Source organism: Dromiciops gliroides, chromosome 3, assembly GCF_019393635.1.
Source record: "Dromiciops gliroides isolate mDroGli1 chromosome 3, mDroGli1.pri, whole genome shotgun sequence".
Lineage (NCBI taxonomy): Eukaryota > Metazoa > Chordata > Mammalia > Microbiotheria > Microbiotheriidae > Dromiciops > Dromiciops gliroides.
This window is the reverse complement of record NC_057863.1, coordinates 667249142-667269833: the sequence shown is the minus strand read 5'-3', so window position 1 is coordinate 667269833 and position 20692 is coordinate 667249142. Positions and strand designations below refer to the sequence as shown.

General features: G+C 45.8%; 1 protein-coding gene across 1 annotated transcript in view; it reads right to left on the bottom strand.

The window, feature by feature from the left end:
• Positions 1-10383, bottom strand: part of LOC122749581 (zinc finger protein 420-like) — a 410887-nt gene extending 400504 nt beyond the window's left edge. The window contains exons 1-5 of the mRNA XM_043996013.1: positions 10302-10383; positions 8576-8664; positions 7933-8077; positions 6408-6506; positions 1016-2515 (exon numbers count right to left, since the gene is read on the bottom strand). Of these exons, the coding sequence (XP_043851948.1) occupies positions 1016-2515; positions 6408-6506; positions 7933-8077; positions 8576-8623 (1792 nt within the window). The 5' untranslated portion in view covers positions 8624-8664; positions 10302-10383. The remainder of the gene's footprint in view (positions 1-1015; positions 2516-6407; positions 6507-7932; positions 8078-8575; positions 8665-10301) is intronic.
• Between the last annotated feature and the right edge of the window lie 10309 nt (positions 10384-20692).

The following is a 20692-nucleotide window of genomic DNA, read 5'->3' as shown; positions in this document are numbered from 1 at the left end:
GCTGGCCAGAAGTGGAGTGACATGCAAGGGTGGGAAGACAGGCTAGAGGAGCTTAGGCTGAATTCCAGAAGCAACAGAAAGCCCTCAGCACTCATTGATTAAAGGAGTGACAGGGTTAGACCTGTACTTTAGGAAAACTACAAAGTAAAAATCCTCATATGAACAAAAACTGAAATTCTACAAATAAAAGAATAAACAAGACTGGAAACAAAAACAACTACTGAAATAATAAACAACACAGCAAGTTTTAAAAAGATGAAAACACAGAAACCATTAGTTAAATTGATAAGAAAAAGAGAAAATCCACATCACAAAATTTTTCAAATGATCAGGAGGAATTCACAACAAATAAAATGCATTTTTGGAAACTATTATATCCATTTATATGACAAAAACCTGAAAACATAACTGAAATTAATATTTTGAAAATATAAAATACCAAGATTACCAGAACAAGAGCCTAAAAAATGTTTTATCTCAGAAGCAGAAATTGAATAAAGCATAAATGAACTCCCAAGGCAGGTTGGGAAGGGCTGGGAACAAGGTCAGGTACACATACAAGTGAGTGAATTCTATTAAATATTTAAAGAACAATTAGATTCCATGTTACATAAATTATTTACAAAAAATGAAAATAGCGGCATCTTACCAAATACCTGCTGAGATAAAAAATGGTCCTGAGACCCAAATCATAAGCAACCAAGTGGAGTGCAACAGCTCTTTATGAAGCCACATTATTACATCCTCACTGTTGGTTCATACTATGGAGTCTCTGATGCTTGATGAGGGATATAGAATAGACAACAGTTTCATTACATTCATGAGAATTATCTGATGCTTCCCAAGGCTTCAAACAGAGCCTTTCCCCAATTCATTGCTCTGATGTTTTCTCCAGGATGATCATCTGGATCATGGATGTGTTTGTACATGAAAAAGCTCTTCTACATTCATCGAACTCAAAACAGTTTCTCTCTGGTGTGAATTATCTGGTGTTGGTTACGGCTTCCTCTCTGGCTGAAGGCTTTCCCACATTCATTACATTCGAAGGGCTTTTCTCCAGTGTGAATTCTCTGGTGTACATTGAGATTTCCCCTATGGTTGAAGGTTTTTCCACATTCATTACATGCAAAGGGTTTCACTCCAGTATGAATTCTCTGATGGGCATTGAGGTCTCCTCTCTGGCTGAAAGCTTTCCCACATTCGTTGCACTCAAAAGTTTTCTCTCCAGTATGAATGCTTTGGTGCCTATTAAGGTTTCTTCTATGGTTGAAGGCTTTCCCACATTCATTGCATGCAAAGGGTTTCTCTCCAGTATGACTTCTGTGATGCTGAGTAAGGCATAAGGCATTCCGGAAGGCTTTCCCACAAAGATTACATTCAAAGGGCTTTTCTCCTGTATGTATTCTCTTGTGTTCACTAAGGTTCCCCCTCTGTCTGAAGGCTTTCCCACATTCACTGCATTTAAATGGTTTCTCTCCAGTATGAATTCTCTTATGATAAATAAGATATCCTCTCTGTCTGAAGGCTTTCCCACATTCACTACATTCAAAGGGTTTCTCTCCTGTATGGATTCTCTGGTGCTGATTAAGGCTCCCCCGGAGGTTGAAGGCTTTCCCACATTCAGTGCACTGAAAGGGTTTCTCTCCAGTATGGATTCTTTGATGTGCATTCAGATCTCTTCTCTGGGTGAAGGCTTTCCCACAGTCATTACATTCAAAGGGTTTCTCTCCAGTATGAATGCTCTGATGTCTATTAAGGTTCCCCTTGTGGTTGAAGGCTTTTCCACATTCATTGCATTTATAGGGTTTCTTTCCATTATGCTTTCTCTGATGTTGAGTAAGATGTGATCTTTGGGTGAAGGCTTTCCCACATTCGTTACATTCATGTGGTTTCTCTCCAGTATGAATTCTCTGGTGTGCATTCAGGTTTCTCCTGTGGCTAAAGGTATCCCCACATTCGATACACTCAAAAGGTTTCTCTCCAGTATGAACTATCTGATGTTTATTAAGGTTTCCTCTGTGGTTGAAGGTTTTCCCACATTCTTTACATACATACAGTTTGTCCCCAGGGTGTACTGTATAAAATTCAATAAGATCTGAATGGTAACTGAAGGGCTTCCTGCATTTATTGTGCTTAGAAAAGTTCTTCCCTAAGGATGTTACATTATGATTCCTTAGGTCTGAAAACTGAGTGAAGAGCTTACCTTGATTAATTTCTGTAGGAAGTACTTCTTGTGGTACAAAGAATGAGCCCAGACTGAAATTTTCCCCAAATATTTTACATTCATGAGCATTCACCTTAGAAGATTCTCTGTCAGAAACTGTTACTTGTCTGGATTGTTTCTCCTCCACGTCTTTCTGTTTCTCTAACCTGACATCAAATCCCCAAGCTTCTTCTATCTTGAAATCCCAAGGACCATCCTTTGTGAATTTCTTCTTAGAGGATACCCCAGTACAATCACCCTGATTTGCTGTTGAGTCCTTGGTTTCACACCTAATCTCCAAACTAAGTGAATCTGAAAGAAACAAAAAAAGTGTCAATATTCATGGTCCTCCAAACTGGGATAAAGGAAATTGCTTCAAAATATAGCTTAGATTTTTGTATCCTACATCAAGAAGGATGATGATGAGGAACCTAGAAAACTAGTCAGGCAAGCTTACCTCCTCTCACTTTAGGAAAAGGGAAGTTGATCATTATAAGGCAGACCAATCATTGGCAGAGCACTTGGTGAAAGATTGCCTTTTAAATTCTAAAACATGATAAGAGTACATACATTTGCATGACTATAACATTTGTAATGGGTTTTGTTTTTATTGTCTTCTCAGTGGTTGGGGGTCAAAAGAAGGGACAGAATTCAGAACTGAATAAAATACATTTGATTTTTTAAAAAATGAATATATTCAAGGAGAAAGAGATGAAATATCTGTTCATTGCATTCTGATAAATTCCTCTTATGTGTATTAGCTATGCCTAACTTGGGCCTCTAGAAAGAATCTTCTAATTCCTAATCAGAGACATTTAAACAAGATGAATGAAAGAAATACAGTTTAAAGTCTGAGCAATGTGAACCATGAAATCTTAAAACAGGGTTACAGTTTGAAAGGATCTTGGAGATCATTTTCTGTAATTTTTGGATTTAAAAGGTGAGATAAGAGTACACAAGAGACTTGCTCAAGGTCACTCAGTTAGTACAGTGGTAGAAAATTGCTTGGGACAAGCAATATAAATAGGAAAAGAACTGGATCTCTACAATTATTTGTCTTCCTTTAATTCTATAAAAAATGTTTCATTGTTGCATTTGTATAAGTCTTTCTTTTCTCTTGGTAGTTTAAAGCTTAGAATGGAATTTCTGTAATCTCTTCCACCTGATTTTCTTAAGTACTGTTTAGAAAAGGAAATTACTTCCCTGTATTTATTTTGTGTCTCACTACTTTACTGAAGCTATTAATCATCTAAACACATTTCTTCACTGATTCCCTGGGATCCCTGGGATTCTACCAATAGGGAAACTTCCCCTTTGTCAATGACTATGCCTGTAACTTTGCTTTTTTGTCTTCCTGATATAGAGAACACTTAGAGAACCAAATCAAATAACAGTGGGGGTAGTGGGGGAGGGCATTCTTGCTTTATCCTTGTTTATATGGGGAAAGTTTCTAGGGTTTCTTCTTTCTTTTTTGGGGGGGGGGGCAATGAGGATTAAGTGACTTGCCCAAGGTCACGCAGCTAGTAAATGTCAAGTGACTGAGGCCAGATTTGAACTCAGGTCCTCCTAAATCCAGGGCCAGTGCTTTATCCACTGCGCCACCTAGCTGCCCCCTCTAGGGTTTCTTAATTGCAAGTAATGCTAGCTTCTGGTTTTAGGGGCAACTAGGTGGTGTGGTAGATAGAGAACTAGGCCTGGAGTCAGGCAGGAAGTTATTGTTGTTCAGTCACATCAGTCATGTCTGACTCTCCCTGACCCCATTCGGGGGTTTTCTTCACAGAGATACTGGAGTGATTTGCCATTTCCTTCTCCAGCTCATTTTACAGATGAGGCAAACAGGGGTGAATCATTTTCACAGGGTTACACAATTTGAATCTGGCCTAAGACACTTACTAGCTGTGCGACCCTGTGCTCGCCTCAGTTTCCTTATCTGTAAAGTGAGTTGGAGAAGAACATGGCAAAGCCCTCCAGTATCTTTGCCAAGAAAACCCCAAATGGGGACATGGAAAGTCGGACATGACTGAACCGAATGAACAACAACGACAACAACAGATACTTTGAGGTCTCTGCTACGTATTATATCTCACACAAATGAGTGTCACACTTTAGCAAAAGCTTTTCTCTGCAGCTACTGGTGTTATAATGTGGTTTTACTCTGTAGATGCCTTAATTATGCCAAATGCTTTCTCAGTGTTGGGCCATCCTGGCATCTCTGCTTTAACCTCAACTCAGTTATGGGGAAGTATTATTCAAATGAAGTGATCCATTCGGTGCTCTATAAATAAGCATGGGGATACTTTATGGAACTGAACAAAATAACAAAATTCACTTGGCAAAACAAAAGTCTGAAATCTCATGAGAAAGAATGAAAAAAGTACAAACGAAATAGACTTCAAACTTACTCCCAGACTTCAAACCATACTACAAAGAGATAGTCATTCAAAAGCCATTTGGAACCAACTGAAAAACAGAAAAGTAGATCAATAGAACCCAGTATAAACCAGAGATATGAGCCCGATTTATAAGTCCAAGAACAAAATTTCTGACTGGAAAGCCCCCTAATTCACAAGAACTGCTGAGGAAACTGGAAAGCAGATTGGCAGAAATTATTTTTATATCACCATTTTTTAGTCAATACCCAAATAAGATGAACATGGTGACAAGGAGCAAATCTGTGCTTTAATTCGGTAGCTCCTCCATCGCTGTTGAACTCCTCCCTGCCACACGGACCTGCACTCCACAGCTGGGTCTCCCAACAACACATTCATCCACCAACCTCTGGAACTCCTCAAACCATTAGAAGCCACATGAACGATCGCTCCAACCAAAAAGAATGAAAAGAATGAAAACCCAGCAGCTCTGGAGGTCTGGCCCAGTGCTGCCCAAATGGGCAAAGATGAGAAGGGATGAGAACCAGCCATTTGGGCCCTGCAGCTCCCCCAGGGCCAGTCACCATTTCTGCGGACCCAGCTCATGCCTGCTTCTCCAAGCGTCCAGTGGACATTTCAAGCGAGGCGTCCTGGGAGTACCCAAAGCTAGTTCTCTCCTCCTCTGAGCCATCCAGGTGCTGGCCAAGGGCATCCCCCTCCCTCACCAGCCTCAGCCACTTCCCCCTTCATCACTGTCCTCTTAGGACTGCCCCCGGCCCCCGCCACTCCCAGAGGCACCATGTCCTTAGCTCCTGCCGCCGACATCTGGTCCAAGTCGGCTACAAGCAGAGGACCAGCTCGCTCTCCTTTCCTACTAGCTCCAGTGGCTCCCTGTGACGCCTCGTGAGCTCCCTAGCTTCCATCAGGATCCTCATCTCCTACCTTGGGGTACCTTTGTACCTGGCTGTGCTTCATGCTCTTCCTCCTCACCTCAACTCACATGCCCCCAGGGCCTCTCCTTAGTCTCCAGCTGCCTTCCTTCTGTCTCTTCAACATACATCTGCTCTGGACTTGGTGATCCAGATGTCATTTGCCCCATCAGGAGGGGAGCCCCTTGAGAAGCCCTTAACCAATGCCCTCTGATTGGCTGAAGGGGTGTCAGTGTAAGCTGCTGACCCGCCTCCCACAAGGAGGTCATGGAACAAAATGGTGGGTCCCATAAAGACCAATCGATTCAGCACAAAGAAGTGGAAACAACGGGTGCCTCTCGATCAAGGAATGGCTCAGCCAATGGAGGGACACGAAATCAATGGAATATCACTGGAGGAAGATGGGGAGATGTGGGAAGACTTCTGTGAACCACTACCAGGCCAAACAAGCAGAACAGGCGCTGTGAAGCCCGTGTCCTTGCCAGGCCTGGGCCCAGGGTCTGGCAGTGGGAGGAAGGGCGGGCTGGCTCTGACTTGACTTGACTTGACTGATTTTCCTTCCTTGTTACAGAGAACAGCTCATGGGCTTGGGAGGCAAGTACAATCACCACTGACTGACATCCAAACAAAGGTTTTACTTAATTGTTAGCATATTATTGTAGTAATTCTATTGTTTAGATTATAGTACTCTATAATGTGGTAATATGATTCAATTAATACAACTACCATGTTTAATAATCTCATGAATAAAATGCTAATATTTTTTAAAACAAATGCTCAATGAACTGGCTTTTAATAGGAAGCTCCAGCCCTCCCCTGTAAGTGCCGGGCTCCATGATCATCTGCTTGCTGAACACTTCTGAAGGTTCTGGGGTCTCAATGGCCCACTGACAATGACTCACTCACCCGGGAAGAGGTCTCCTGGGAATTCTCCCTCCAGCATCCATGGGGCCCCTCCCCTCTCCAAATGAGAGAGCACATCCGGTTTGGAGACTGGTAGCCCTGCTGATGGGACAAAAATGGGACAAGCTCAGCTCAGAAGGAAGCCTCTGCTGATACAAACTCGACTGAGAGACGCAGAAGACAGGCTCTGAAGAGCTATGAGGCACAGCCTGACCCAGAGCAGGCGTGCGGCCACAGAGGAAGCCAGGCTGTTTTCCTCGCCTGCCTCTCCGGGCCTCCCAGGCTAATCCCAGGTGCTGATCACAGCAGGGCAACACAAGTGGGGGTCATGCCAAGTCACAGGAGCAATGACCGCCCTCCCTGTGACTGCTTTCACCCCCTAAAGTCTCTGGACTTTTACCAGTTAGTTCTTCTGGACCCGATTCTGCCCTTCCCAAGTTCTTACAACACCACTTGTCCTCAGCACCTCCTCATTTTAGATCTGGCCACAGCCAGCAGGTCTCAGCAGGTGAGGGTCTCAGCTGTGCCTGGTGGAAGGCCACCACCTCAGCTCTTGGATTTTAATGTTCCGTTGATTTTTTCAAATTTCAGTCACGTCCCAATATCCTCCCCAAGGCCCAGCCCAGTGCTCCAAGTGGCAGAGTACACAAGGCGGACTGTGCAGCAGCTCAGCCCTGGAGTGCCTGGCCTTCCCTCCAAGAGGAAAGAACTTTTATGCCGGTTGTACAAGGGGCTTCTCTAGGGGCTTGTCAGTTGGGCCTAGGGGACAAGCACTGTGCGGATGCACTAAGAAAATGGGAACTCCTACCTGGGGACCCTAGGTGCAAATCTGTGATGTGGGCAGAAAAGTCAATAACTTTCTCTCAAAATTGAATAAGGTTGGGGCAGCTAGGTGGCGCAGTGGATAGAGCACCGGCCCTGGAGTCAAGAGAACCTGAGTTCAAATCCGACCTCAGACACTTAACACTTACTAACTGTGTGACCCTGGGCAAGTCACTTGGCTCCAATAGCCTCACTTAAAAAAAAAAAAAAAGTGAATAAGGTTGAGCAGCTAGGTGGCCCAGTGGATAGAGCACTGGCCCTGGAGTCAGGAGGACCTGAGTTCAAATACAGCCTCAGACACTTAACACTTACTAGCTCTGTGACCCTGGGCAAATCACTTAACCCCAATTGCCTCACCAAAAAAAAACCAAAGTGAATAAGGGTGGACAGCTAGGTGGTACAGGAGATAAAGCACTGGCCCTGGATTCAGGAGGACCTGAGTTCGAATCTGACCTCAGACACTTGACACTTACTAGCTGTGTGACCCTGCAAAAATCACTTACCCCTCATTGCCCCATGCAAAAAAAAAAAAGTGAATAAGGTAAAAGAGGCAGAACAATGAAGCAACACATTTTCACTGGACAAAAGAAAGAGCATCAGAAACACTGTCTGTTGGCCCTAAAAGATGGGGCCCTTCAGAGGCCCCAAGGACCCAGAGCTGTGGCCAGGGACAGAGTTCCAGGGCAAAGCCCAGGGCTAGAATTACCAAGGAAGACGAGGTTCTCATAGTTCTCCAGCATGACGTCCCAGTAGAGGTCCCGCTGGGAAGCGTCCAGCTCCCGCCACTCCTCCTGGGTGAAGTTCACAGCCACGTCCTTGAACGTCACCGATTCCTGAAAAGAGGATGTCGACTGGGGGGGGAGGGGGGGGTGTTGAAGCGAGAGGTCAGAAAGTTCTGAGAGCCCGCCAGGCCACTCCTCTGCCTCCCAGTTACTGCAGGCCACGCCCTCCAGCTGGGCCGCCAAGGGAAAGCCCATCCAGACTCGAACTCAATGCGTTTCACAGAGAATTTCATACTAAGCACCTATGATGCGTGAGGAGGTTAGCCGGTATTGGGCAGCTGGGTGCTACAGTGGCGGCCGAGTAAGTCACTCCACCCTGAGTTCCCTCATCTACATAACAAGCTGGCAAAGGAAATGGCCAATGAAACACCAAACAGGGTCGCCCAGGGAGGACAAGTGAACAACTACCCACAAGGAACCAGATCAGGGCCAAGAATGAGCTTCGAGCCATTTCCCCTCAGGAAGGACCAGGCGTCTTGCAGGTAGAGGAGGCGCGGACCTGGCCACAGGTAAGGGGCCACAGTATAAGGGAGGAGGGGGGAGAGGCTTCCCACAAGAGGGACTCACCTGGATCCTGGGCAGCAGGCGCCCAGAAGGCCTCTGCGCCTCCTCCATGCTCGGCTTTTGGGAAGGGAGGCAGCCCTGAGGAGAAACAGCTGCCGGAGGGAAAAGGGGGTCACTCAGAGGCCAGGCCTGGCAGCCCTGCACATTCATACACATACCCAGTGACTGATTCTGGCTACCAGCTCACAGGGAGGCCTCGAGAACCGGGTCCACTCAGGGTCAAAGAGTGGGCTTGTTGTGCTGAAGAGCCAGGGACAAAGCCCCAGTCTGAGAACGAGTTAACCGAGGATTGCCTTCGTGCTCTGCCCCAAAAGAGCTCGGCTTTATTTAATGGAAATGTTTTTTCTATTAGGTTTAGAGGCCACTGGGTGGAGCAATGAATAGAGACGCCTGGGCCTTGGCCTCAGACACATGCGCTTATGTGCCCCTAACCCTTAACCTGTCTGCCTCAGTTTCCTCAGCTGCAAAATGGAAATAATAGCAGCACATCCCTCCCAAGGTTGTGAGGATCCCAGGAGGTCATACTTATAGAGCTCATGGCTCCTTATGCCCAGGCACCTTGCTCATCTCCTCGCAGATGAGCAAGAAAACAAGTGAGCACAGGAGGGGGGGGGGAGGGAAGAGAACAAGGCGGCTCGGACATGACCGCTGGCTGTTGGGGCAGATGTCCAGCGAGCCAAGGCAGGAGCCAGAGCTGGGAGGCGGCCACAGTCGCATAAGAGCTGACTGAGCAGCACTGGAGGAAATCACTCTACAATCAACATTTATTAAGCACCTACTATGTATCACGCCCCGCAACCATAGCTACTGAGGGGGCCCGAAGGCAGGGGCCAGGCACTCCCCAGGAGGAGGGAGAGGTGGACCATGGGAGAGTCCAACTGCTCCCGTTACAGACCAGGACCCAGGGGAGTGACTGCCACAAGACCACAAAGGCAGTTTCCGAACTGAGATACAAGGTGCTTGTTCTCAAGACCAACTTGTTTTCCGTTCCTAAGCTCTTTAGTGAAAGTTGTTTTCTGACAAATGTGGGGGGGGGGGTTGGGCACAGGGGTGCAGCCGGGCTAGGTACCTGAGCATTGGCTGCGGGAGAGGTGTGGGGGAGGGGATGCCACTGCGGGATGGCTCTCCTTTCTCTACCACACTGGCCTGAGTGGGCGGAGGGGCGCTGGCCCCAGACTTGGCCATCCCCACCAGCCCCTCCCCCTCAGCTGGGGATGGTCCCCGAGCGGGCCGGGCTCAGTGCTACAAGGCTGGCCACAGACAGATACATTGTTTCAACGCCAGCAGCGGGAGTTGGGCTGCGGGAGCCGAGCTGCGGGCAAAGGTGCCCAGGGCTCAGCCCCTGGGCACAGAGGAGCACTGAAGGCCCTCCCAGCGCCCCAGTCTCCTCAACAGGCAGTCTGGCCCTCCGTACGACTGGGATGCCCTCGCTGAGCTGGAGCTGCGCCCGGCCCGAAAAAGAAGACGTGGGAGCCCCAAAGCCAGCCAGGGTGGGTGGGGGGCCAGTTCAGGGCGCGCCCTGCGCCGGGGAAGGGGGGCGGCCTAGGACGCCCCCTGGCAGCAAGCCAACCCTCTCCCGTGCCCTCCCCCATCTCCCGAGCAGCTGGAGCCCAGGCCCCCGCCCCCATTCCCACCCCCCTGGAGAGTCGGGCATCTGTGCTCTGCAGTGGCCTCCAGGCGTCCCTGGGGGGGGCCTTGCCGGCCCCTCCCCGAGCCTCAGTGTCCTCACCTGCAAAATGGGCAGTGAGGACCAGCAGAGCCCAAAGCCTCTTCGGTCTCCCAGGCTTTCATCCGGACACCCCCGTGCCCCGCCCCGCCCCCAGAGACTGCCCCCCCGCCCCTCCCCAACCCCGCCCCTCCCCAACCCCGCCCCTCCCCAACCCCGCCCCCGAGCCCCTCCCCCGCTGTGCATCGCGAGGCCCTCCCCCAACTCCGCCCCCAGCCCCTACGTCATCGCCCCCACCTTGCCCCCTCACGTGGACTACCGCTCCCAGCATAGCCCGGGGTCCGGCCCGCCCCCACCCACCCCTAGACTGCCCTCACTCACCCGGCCCGGGCCTCAGGCGAACAAAAGGTCCCAGCTGTGGAGGTGGAATCTGCGCACACCGAGATGGACCTGCGGACTACAATTCCCAGAGTCCTTCTCGGTCACGCGGCGGGAGGGGGAAGAGGTGGAAGGGGGCGGAGAGAAAAGGGAAGGGGCGGCTCCAAACGCAGGCACAGCTTGAGACTGAAGCGAAGGCCTTTTGGGAAGTGGAGGGCGAGGTGAACTCTGCGCATGCGTATGGGTCAAGGCATGCGCCATGACAAAACCTGGCAGTTCGGCCTTTCACCGCCCCACCGTCTCCCTACCAGTAAACTCCATTTCCCAGAAGCCTTTGCGGTCTCCCGTTGCCGGGTCCCGGTTGCCCGAATGAAGTCTTGGCAAATGTAGCTCGTGTAGAGCGAAGGGGAGGGGAGGAGCACCAGGGTTTTTTTATGCGAATCAGGGTGCCAAGGACCTCGTCATCCGTGCAAAGCGCCCATTTATGCGTGGCCGGCAATTTCGTCGTCCCACGTGGGTTCAGGGGTTTCCCACCTATACAACTTAGGGTTGTGTAGATGGATGTCCCAGCGACCTCGTCTGCCGGCGCGGGGCTTGACATACCAATGATGCTTTGCGGCAACTGAGGCTGGACCCAGCGGGACCAGCCCGAGACCAGCAGCCTGGGACCAGCCTGGAGGCGCTGGCTGCTGAGGGGAGACGTCCCCATCTGCTGGGCCCTCGTCTCGTTCTGGCCCGGATTCCTCGTCGCTGTCGGACGTATCCAAGGGCCCGGGGTCCGACCCCTGGATCTCCACGCTCGGTCCCCGCCTTCTCCTCTCGCCATACCTTCTTACTCCGTCCAGCTCTTCTTTGGGCCCTGATTGGCCTGGGTTTTGTTTGTCTTATGATTAGTCAGTCCCTCCTTAAGTCTATCTGCGCTCTTAATTCCCCCTAGACTTGTCACTTTCCCTCAATTACCGCGGGGGCGAGGGGGGGGCGGGAATCTCCTTTTTAAGTTTGTGTGATGGATAACTGCTGCTGAAACAGTGAAGAGATTATAAAGGTGAAAACCTACGTTTTATTTTGCTTAAGCACAGGTTCAGAGGGGTACGGCAAAAAAAAAACCCTGAACCAAGATTAGAATACATACTAGGGGGCAGCTAGGTGGCGCAGTGGATAGAGCACCGGCCCTGGAGTCAGGAGTACCTGAGTTCAAATGTGACCTCAGATACTTAACACTTACTAGCTGTGTGACCCTGGGCAAGTCACTTAACCCCAATTGCCTCGCTAAAAAAAAAAAGAATTCATACAAGGCTTCTTATAAACAAAATTCTATCAGAGAGTTAGAGAAATATATATATTTTTTACATTTAATGAAATGATTTTTTTTAACATACTGCAATCTCACACGTCCTTTTCGTCCAAAAAAGTTATTTTTAATAGATTTATAATCCCATCCTTCAATGCCATAAAAATTAAACAAGCTTAGTTAAACTGTCATAATTCCCTAAAGAAACAAGCTTACTTAAACAGATTGTAAAGGTAAACTAAATTAGGTTACATTAGGAGCAGGGAGGTAGTGCAGTGGATAGTATCAGAAAGACTCATTTTCCTGAGTTCAAATCTGGCCTTAGATACTTAACTAGCTGAGTGACGCTGGGCAAGTCACTTAACCGTTTGCCTCAGTTTCCCCATGTGCTAAAATGAGCTGGAGAAGGACGAGACAAACCACTCCAGTATCTGCCCAGAAAACAAAAATCCGAAAAAATAAAAACAGAAACAAAAACACAAAACTCAAATGGGGTCATGAAGAGTCAGGCAGGACTGAAAAACAACTGAACAGCTAAACTACATTTAGAGAGTTCACAGTGGACTCATTGAGAGAGAGGGGAGTTTTACATGGCTACAGAGTTAGTAGAATCTCTTCCTCAAATCAAATTACTTGGGAAGCCTTGATTCCCCTTTTGCCTTCTTATCTGAGGAATGTTTGAGGTGTTAAATAGTCATGTTCTTTGAGACAGGTTTCAGCCAGCTCAATGGTGTACTAACTGGAAGAGATGGTTCTACACCCCACCCTACCCCCTAATAACAAAAAGAAAAGAAATTTTTAAATCCCATAACATCTATCCACTCTTCTTTCTCTTTCAAATTTAATGTATTTCTACAACAAAATGTGTTGGTGTCTGTGTTCATTCTAAAACTGCTCTCTCCAAAGTTACCAATTATCTTTTTTCCAAAAAAGTTATTTATTTTAACATTCTTTTCTTTTCAAATTTTGAGTTCCACATTATCTCCCTCCTTCCCACCCTTCTCATGCATACTGAGAAGGCAAGCAATATGATATCAATTATGCATGTGAAATTATGCAAAACACATTTCCATATTATATGTTATTGCAAAAAATAGAGTGAGAAAATTATACTTCAGTTTTCATTTAAAATTCATCAATTGTCTCTCTGGAGGTAGATGGCATTTTGTCATCATGAGTTCTGTGGAATTATCTAAAATCATTGTATTGATCAGAATAGCCAAGTACCACAGATGATTATCATGACAACATTGCAGGTACTGGGCACAATAATCTGGTTCTCACTTCGCTTTGCATCAGTTCATGTAGATCTTGCCGTATTTGTCTGAAACCATCCCATCTCATCATTTCTTACAGCACAATAGTACTCCAACACCGTCATATGCCACACTTGTTCAGCCAATCCCCAATTGATGGGCATCCCCTCAATTTCCAATTCTTGGCTACCACAAAAAAAGCTGCTATAAAAATGTTTGTACATATAAGGCCCTTTTCCTTTGATCTCTTTAGGATGGAGACCTAGTAATGATATTGTTGGGTCGGAGGGTATTCACAGTTTTATAGCCTTTGGGGCATAGTTCCAGAATGTTCTCCAGCATGATTGAACCAGTTCACTACTCCACCAAAAGGTGATCAATGTACATATTTTTCAAATGCATGTTATTTCTCATTTCAAAGAATGCCTACCCTCTTCCATAGGTGGATTGAATGACCCCTCCCTGGAGAAGAGGCCTTCCTATCTAAAGAAAATATCTGTCTCTTAGTAGAACACAATGGGCATCTCCACTCCCAACCAAATTCCTTGTGAGGTTGGGTGGCTCTGACCAGGATTAAGGAGAGTCAATTCAATCCTATCAAGAAGGACTTTAGAATGGAGAGAGGTCAGGACTGTGAGATCATGGAGAACCACCAAACTGCTAGATCATCATTTTTCACAATATTCTTCCCTCTTTGAGCTAATTCTGACAAGTGGGGTTCAAGCACTGCCTGACACCCCTGCCTCCATTTCCCCTCCACTATGATAGCTCTTTTATGTGAGAAAAATGTCCCCATTCAACTTCTCCCAATGCATCCCTCTTTCTCACCCTTTATTTTCTTTTGGAGATCATCCCAAAAGAATCGACTCCCACTCATGCCTGCTGTCTATGTAAAGACCTTCTAACTGCCCTAATAACACATACACACACACACAAATAATGATAAAGCTCTTGGAAGTTATAACAATCATCTTCCCATATAAGAATTAAAATAACTTATCCCAGATGATTCTTTCATGGTTACCTTTTTGAATGCTTCTCTTGAGTCTTCTGTTAGATTTTCTGTTCAGCTCTGGTCTTTTCATCAGGAATGTTTGAAAGTTCCCTATTTTATTGATTGTCCATTTTTTGTCCTGAAAGATTATGCTCAATTTTGCTGGGTAGTTGATTCTTGGTTATAATCCAATTTTCCTTTCCCTTGTAGAATATCATATTCCAAGTCCTCTGATCATTTAATGTGGAAGCAACTAAATCTTGTGTTATCTTGACTGTGGCTCTGTATTTAAATTCTTTCTTTCTTCCTGCCTGCAATATTTTCTCCTTGAGTGGGAAGCTCTGGAATTTGATTATAATGTTCCTCAGAGTTTCCTTTTGGGATCTCTTTCAGGAGGTGATTAGTGGATTCTTTCAGTTTCTATTTTACCCTCTGGTCCTACAATATCAGAGCAGGTTTCCTTGATAGTTTCTTGGAAGATGATATCTAGGCTCTTTTTTTCCCAATTATACCTTTCTGGTAGTCTAATTATTATTAAATTATTTCTCCTCAATTTATTTTCCAATTCAGTTGTTTTTCCAAAGAGATCACATTTTCTCCTATTTTTTTTATTCTTTTGACTGTTTTATTGCTTCTTGATGTCTTATAGAGTCATTAGCTTCCAGTTGCCCAATTCTAATTTTTAAAATTTAAGTTGTTCTTTATTTTTTTATCTGCTAAATAATAAACATTTTTATTTATAGTTTTGAGTTTCAAATTTTATCCCTCCTTCCCTCCCTCCATTCCTCCCTCCTTGAGGTGGTAAGCAATCAGATATGGGTTAAAAACATACAATTATGTAATACATCACCATATTAGTCACTTTGTACAAGAAAACTTGAATAAAAGGAAAAAAAGAAAGTGAAAAATAGCCTGCTTCAGTCTGTATTCAATATCAGTTCTTTCTTTGAAGGTGGATAGTATGTTTCATCAATAGTCCTTTGGGATTATTTTGGATTATTGAATTATGGAGAATAGTTGTCATTCTCAGTTCTTCATCAAACAACATTGCTGTCTCTGTGCACAATGTTCTCTTGGTTCTGCTCTCTTCACTATACATCAGTTCATCCAAATCTTTCCAGGCCTTTGAAACCATCCTGCTTGTCATTTCTTATAGTACAATAATATTCCATCAGCATCATATACACAACTTGTTTAGCCATTCCCCAATTGATAGGCATTTCTTTTATTTCCAATTCTTAGCCACCACAAAAAAGAGCTGCCATAAATATTTTGTTTTGTTTTGGTTTTTGGTTTTTTAGTGAGGAAATTGGGGTTAAGTGACTTGCCCAGGGTCACACAGCTAGTAAGTGTTAAGTGTCTGATTTGAACTCAGGTACTCCTGACTCCAGGGCCGGTGCTCTATCCACTGCACCACCTAGCTGCCCCCATAAATATTTTTGTACAAATAGGTCTTTTTCTCTTTTTTGGGATGTCTTTAGGATATAAACATAGCAGTGGTATTGCTGGATTAAAGGGTATGCACAGTTCTATAGCCCTTTGGGCACAGTTCCAAATTGCTCTCCAGAATGGTTGGATCTTTTCACAACTCCAACAGTGGATTAGCATCCCAGCTTTCCCACATCCCCTCCATTTTTTTTTTTTTTTTTAGTGAGGCAATTGGGGTTAAGTGACTTGCCCAGGGTCACACAGCTGGTAAGTGTTAAATGTCTGAGGCCGGATTTGAACTCAGGTACTCCTGACTCCAGGGCCGATGCTCTATCCACTGCACCACCTAGCTGCCCATCCCCTCCATTTTCAAACAAAGAAGCCAATTCTGATTTTTAAGGAAATCTCCATTGATTTTCTTGTTCCTCCTTTTCCATTTTGTCAATTCTACTTTTTAAGGATTTCTTTTCTTCAATGAATTCTTGTGCCTCTTTTACCATTTGGCTACTTCTATTTTTTAGGTGTTATTTTCTTCAATAATTCTCATTCCTGTTTTATGAAGCTCTTAATTATCTTTTCATAATTTTCTCGCATCACTCTCATTTCTTTTCCCATTTTTTCCTGTACTGCTCATCTCTTCCTTTGACTCTTCCAGGAGTTTTTTTTTGTTTTGTTTTGGTCTTAGGTCCAATTAGCATTTTTTCTTGAGGCTTTTTTTGAATTATTGTCTTCTTCTGACTTTATGTCTTGGTCTTCAGTGCCATTTTTATGGTCAAGTTCTTTTTCTATTGTTTGCTCATTTTCTAACCTATTTCTTGACTTTGACCTTTATGTTAAAATTGAGCTCTGCTCACTTTGGGGTGGGAAGTCAGTGTCCCAAGCTTCAGGTTTTTTCATGCTTCTGTTTTCAGAGTTAGTTCGTGAAGTCTGGCTCTTCAGTGCTTCGAAGGTGGTGTGATCCAAGGAGAGGTGTGGTCATTGCTCTCTGGTCTTTACCCAGAAAGGGCCCCTGCTCTCCTGCATAAACAAGCACTAGCACTCCTCTTGGCTCCATAATGGTGACCAGGGCTTCTGTTCCCTTGTGACCAATTGCAAACACTCCTATCCAAACTGGACCTGTGACCCAGAACTGTATATGGTCAATAGAGTCAGCACCAGCTGTACCCACTGCCAACAATGCATCCACTGTACTCTCTTTCTGACCAGTTGGCCAACCCCACTACCTGTGTCTGGGCTGAGAGCCCTTGACGCTGCTGCTATCATGCTGTTGCTCAGTCCTCGTTGTTCTTGACCTCTGTAGCTTTCAACACCCTCTTCTCCTTGATACTCTTATCTCTGTTTTCAAGACACTGCTCTCCTTTGCTTCTCTTCCCACCAGACTGATGAGGGTGTCTGAAGGGTTATAGGGCCCTTGTGCTGACCGCATTGTTGTACGCCTGTGAAACCTGGACAGTCTACCAGTGCCATGCCAGGAAATGCCATCACTTCCATTTGAATTGTCTTAGGAAGAGTCTGGAGATCATTTGGCAGAATAAGGTACCAGACAATGAGGTCCTTTCCCAAGCTAAACTGCCAAGCATTAAAACTCTGCTGCAGAGAGTGTGACCCTGACGGGCTGGCCACGTTGTTTGAATGCCAAATATATGTTAGCCTAAAAGACTATTTTATGGGGAACTCACACAAGGCAAGCACTCACATGAAAGTCAGTAGAGGCCCTCAGGGTCTCTGAAGAACTTTGGAATGGATTGTGGCACATAGAAGATTCTGCCAAAGGATGGCCTAGCACGGCATGTCCGCATCAAGGAGGTGCTGTGCTCCATGAGCACAGCAGAATTGAAGTCGCTGAAAAGAAACTGGAGATGTACAAGTTTAGAGAATCTACCCCAAATGTTCACATGGATATTTGTGTCCGACCTGGGGCAGAGGATTCCAAGCTCATATCTGATCAGCCACAGTCAGACACACTATAATCTGACTCTGACATAATGTCATTTTGGTCCCCTTTGACAATGCAGGATGATAACCAAAGTCTGTAACTAATGGTTCTGCGTATGGATGGTGTGGCGCTGGCTGGTGGAGAACCTCTGTTTTCTTGGTGTTGACTGTTAGGCCAAATTTAGCACAAGTGGCAGAGAATCAATCCATACTCTGTTGCATCTCAGCTTCACAGGTTTCACTGATTCTAACATAGTGATGTCATTTTATCTTCTTCAAGACTGTGATGTTTAAAATCTAACTGTTAGGTCTCAAAATCTAATGTGTGGTCACCTTAAATTAGAATGTTATAGGACCCGTCTTTGGGCACTAAACATTTATTAAAGTATATGAGAAGTTAGCAAAAGAGAGAGGAAGAACACATGGAGTTCAGAAAGAAAGAGCCTAGCTACCCTGGCCCTCTCGCTGCTACCACTACCTCTCATTGAAAGAAGGATCCTCCGTTCCTCCTCAAGCAGAAGCTCCCTGCAGGGTGGTCCCTACACACAGCTCCAAGCTAATTGGCTGGTAGCATTGATTGACATGACCTACAGGCAGTTCTATGAATAGATGTAACTTCCAGATGCTGGTCACATGCTTTCTCCTTAGAGTGGTGCCGCCCTGGTTCTCACAATGTCTTTCTCAGCAGGGGGGTGGCACCCTGATTCTCACAAGACTGAAAAACACCCACCAACCAACCAGTCTGATTTGTTCTTCTCAGTCACCTTTGCTGAGTTACCATTCAGGAGGTGCCTACTATGTGTCCCCTGAGGCTCTTCGTGGGGCCTCTTTTCCTGTCCCTCTCTATTATTTCCCTTGTGATCTAGCCAGTAACATCTCTTTTCTGTCCACTCTTAATCTATGTATCCAGCTCTAATCTCTCTCATGTCCTGCTGTCTCACATCTGAAACTGCCTATTGAAATCTAGAATTTGGATTCGCCATAGAGACTGTGGAGAAAATGTTTTATTATTTCTTAATATTGTTTGAACTTAGCTTTTTGTGTGATTAGAAGCTAACCCAAAGCTTACCATAGAAATCAGGTTAACCTCAGAGATATTCCAGGAAAGTCAAAGTAGTTACAAGGAATACTTAGACCCTATTCAGTTCTTATTTGAGTCCACTCAGTTTCCCTGTAGCTTGTGTTTTGACTTTGCCCAAATCTTATTAACGGTTTATTTGTTGTTGAAGAAACTGGGGCAAGCAGGGTTAAGTGACTTGCCCAGGGTCATTCCTTTTGTATCTACCTTTTTACTTGTCTGGCACCTGTTATATCCCCAATGAAATGAAACCTCCCTGAGGGCTACCCTCCAGGCCACACTCAGTGCCCGGCTTAATACATGTAGGTTGGTGCTTGATAGGTGTGATAGGGGCTCCAAAAAAATGCTTCTTGGAGATAGATTGGTTAATTCCTCCCTGATCCCTCCGATATCCATGGAGGGAAGGACTTTGCAATCTTTTTGTTCTTGAGGAGAATGCTGGCCTGGTGTAGTGGGAAGAGCAGGAATCCTGGGGTCCAGGTCCAGCCATGGATTTCACAAGATGTGACCCTAGGCCAGTCATTGTCTCTCTCTGGGCCTCAGTCTTCCTCTCAGAAAATGGAGATACTGTACTTTTGTAAGAGTGTGTCCTATTCATACTGTAAGGTAGCTCATTATCTTTCCTTCTTAACCTTCTCTTCATCTCTGAGTACACCAGACTTACAAGCTATATGTCATTCTTGACTTCTCGCTATTGGAAAAGTCCTCAAGATATGAGAGGTCTCTCACCTCCTCATATCTAATCTTTTTCCTGTGGATTTCACCTTTGCATCATCTTTGGGGGGGGGCAGGGCAATGAGGGTTAAGTGACTTGCCCAGGGTCACACAACTAGTAAGTGTCATGTGTCATGTGTCTGAGGCCAGATTTGAACTCAGGTCCTCCTGACTCCAGGGCCAGTGCTTCATCCACTGCGCCACCTTGCTGCCCCTGTATCATCTTTCAATGTGCCCCCACCCCGGTGCAGGCCCTCATCATCTCATGCCTAGACGATTACAATGGCTGCTGGGCAGGGTGGGGAGGCTCTGCCTACCTCCAGTCCATCTTCCATTTAGCCATTAAAGCATGGGTCCAACTATTCATACACCTCCTAGCCAATCACCTCCAGTGGCTTCCAACCACCTCTGGGATGGCATACAGAATGCCCTTCATCATCTGGACCCCTCCTAGCATCCTGTTCTTCTCACACCTCAATCCTGGCAGCTAGCTCTTCTGGGGGCCTTTTCTCAGGCTCTCCCCCATGCCCGGGATGTTCTCCTTCCTCATACTCAATTACTGGCTTCCTAGTGTTTGGGGCAAACTGCCTCAGTGTACCCAAATAACTCGAGGAGACCACCAAGTCAAGCAGAGACAGATTTATTACATTCCCATAGGAATGGGCAAGCTCAATGCCTGAGCCTCGCTAGCTAATACATGCCTTGACCTTTTATAGGGGAAGTCCCCACGCACACTAGGTCGAGCTCACAATCTAACATCCAATCCTGTCTCATCCAGGGTGCATGTTTAGCTCGTGATCAATGTAGGGAGACATGCATACGTGTTCCAGGAACAAGGGGGAAAAGGGGAGGGGGAACAAGGTCAAACCAACGGAAGAGGGAACGGGGAGTGATAGTCAGATGTTTCAGATCTCACAGTTCCCACTGACTCCCCTCTCCCAGCCCTATCTCTAAAGATATTCAACTTGAATAACAGGAAGAGTCACGCAGGTATTTCAGCATTGTTCTGTAGTCGTGTTAATTCTAGAAGGACGACAGGGTTAAAATTTATCTTCGGCTATGTTGGGAAATCAAAGAAACAGAATAAAGAATAAAAGAATAATCCATTGTTGGGACCCCAGGGCCAAGGGGATTCTGCTCTGAGAAAAAGAGACATGTCACTTAACATCTGGTCTCAACTTAATTGCCACATCCTGTGCCGAGCCCTGTCCTTTCTTCTTGAGTCCCCAGTATTGAATTGGTGGGCAAACTCCCCGACCCACTCAACAGGGACTGGGGTTCTGACACATGATGGATTCCAGATAAAACTAAGATGTAGCTGACAAGTGGGGAGACTGAGCAGAAGTAAAAATGCTGTTAATTGGCAATAAAACTTAAAGG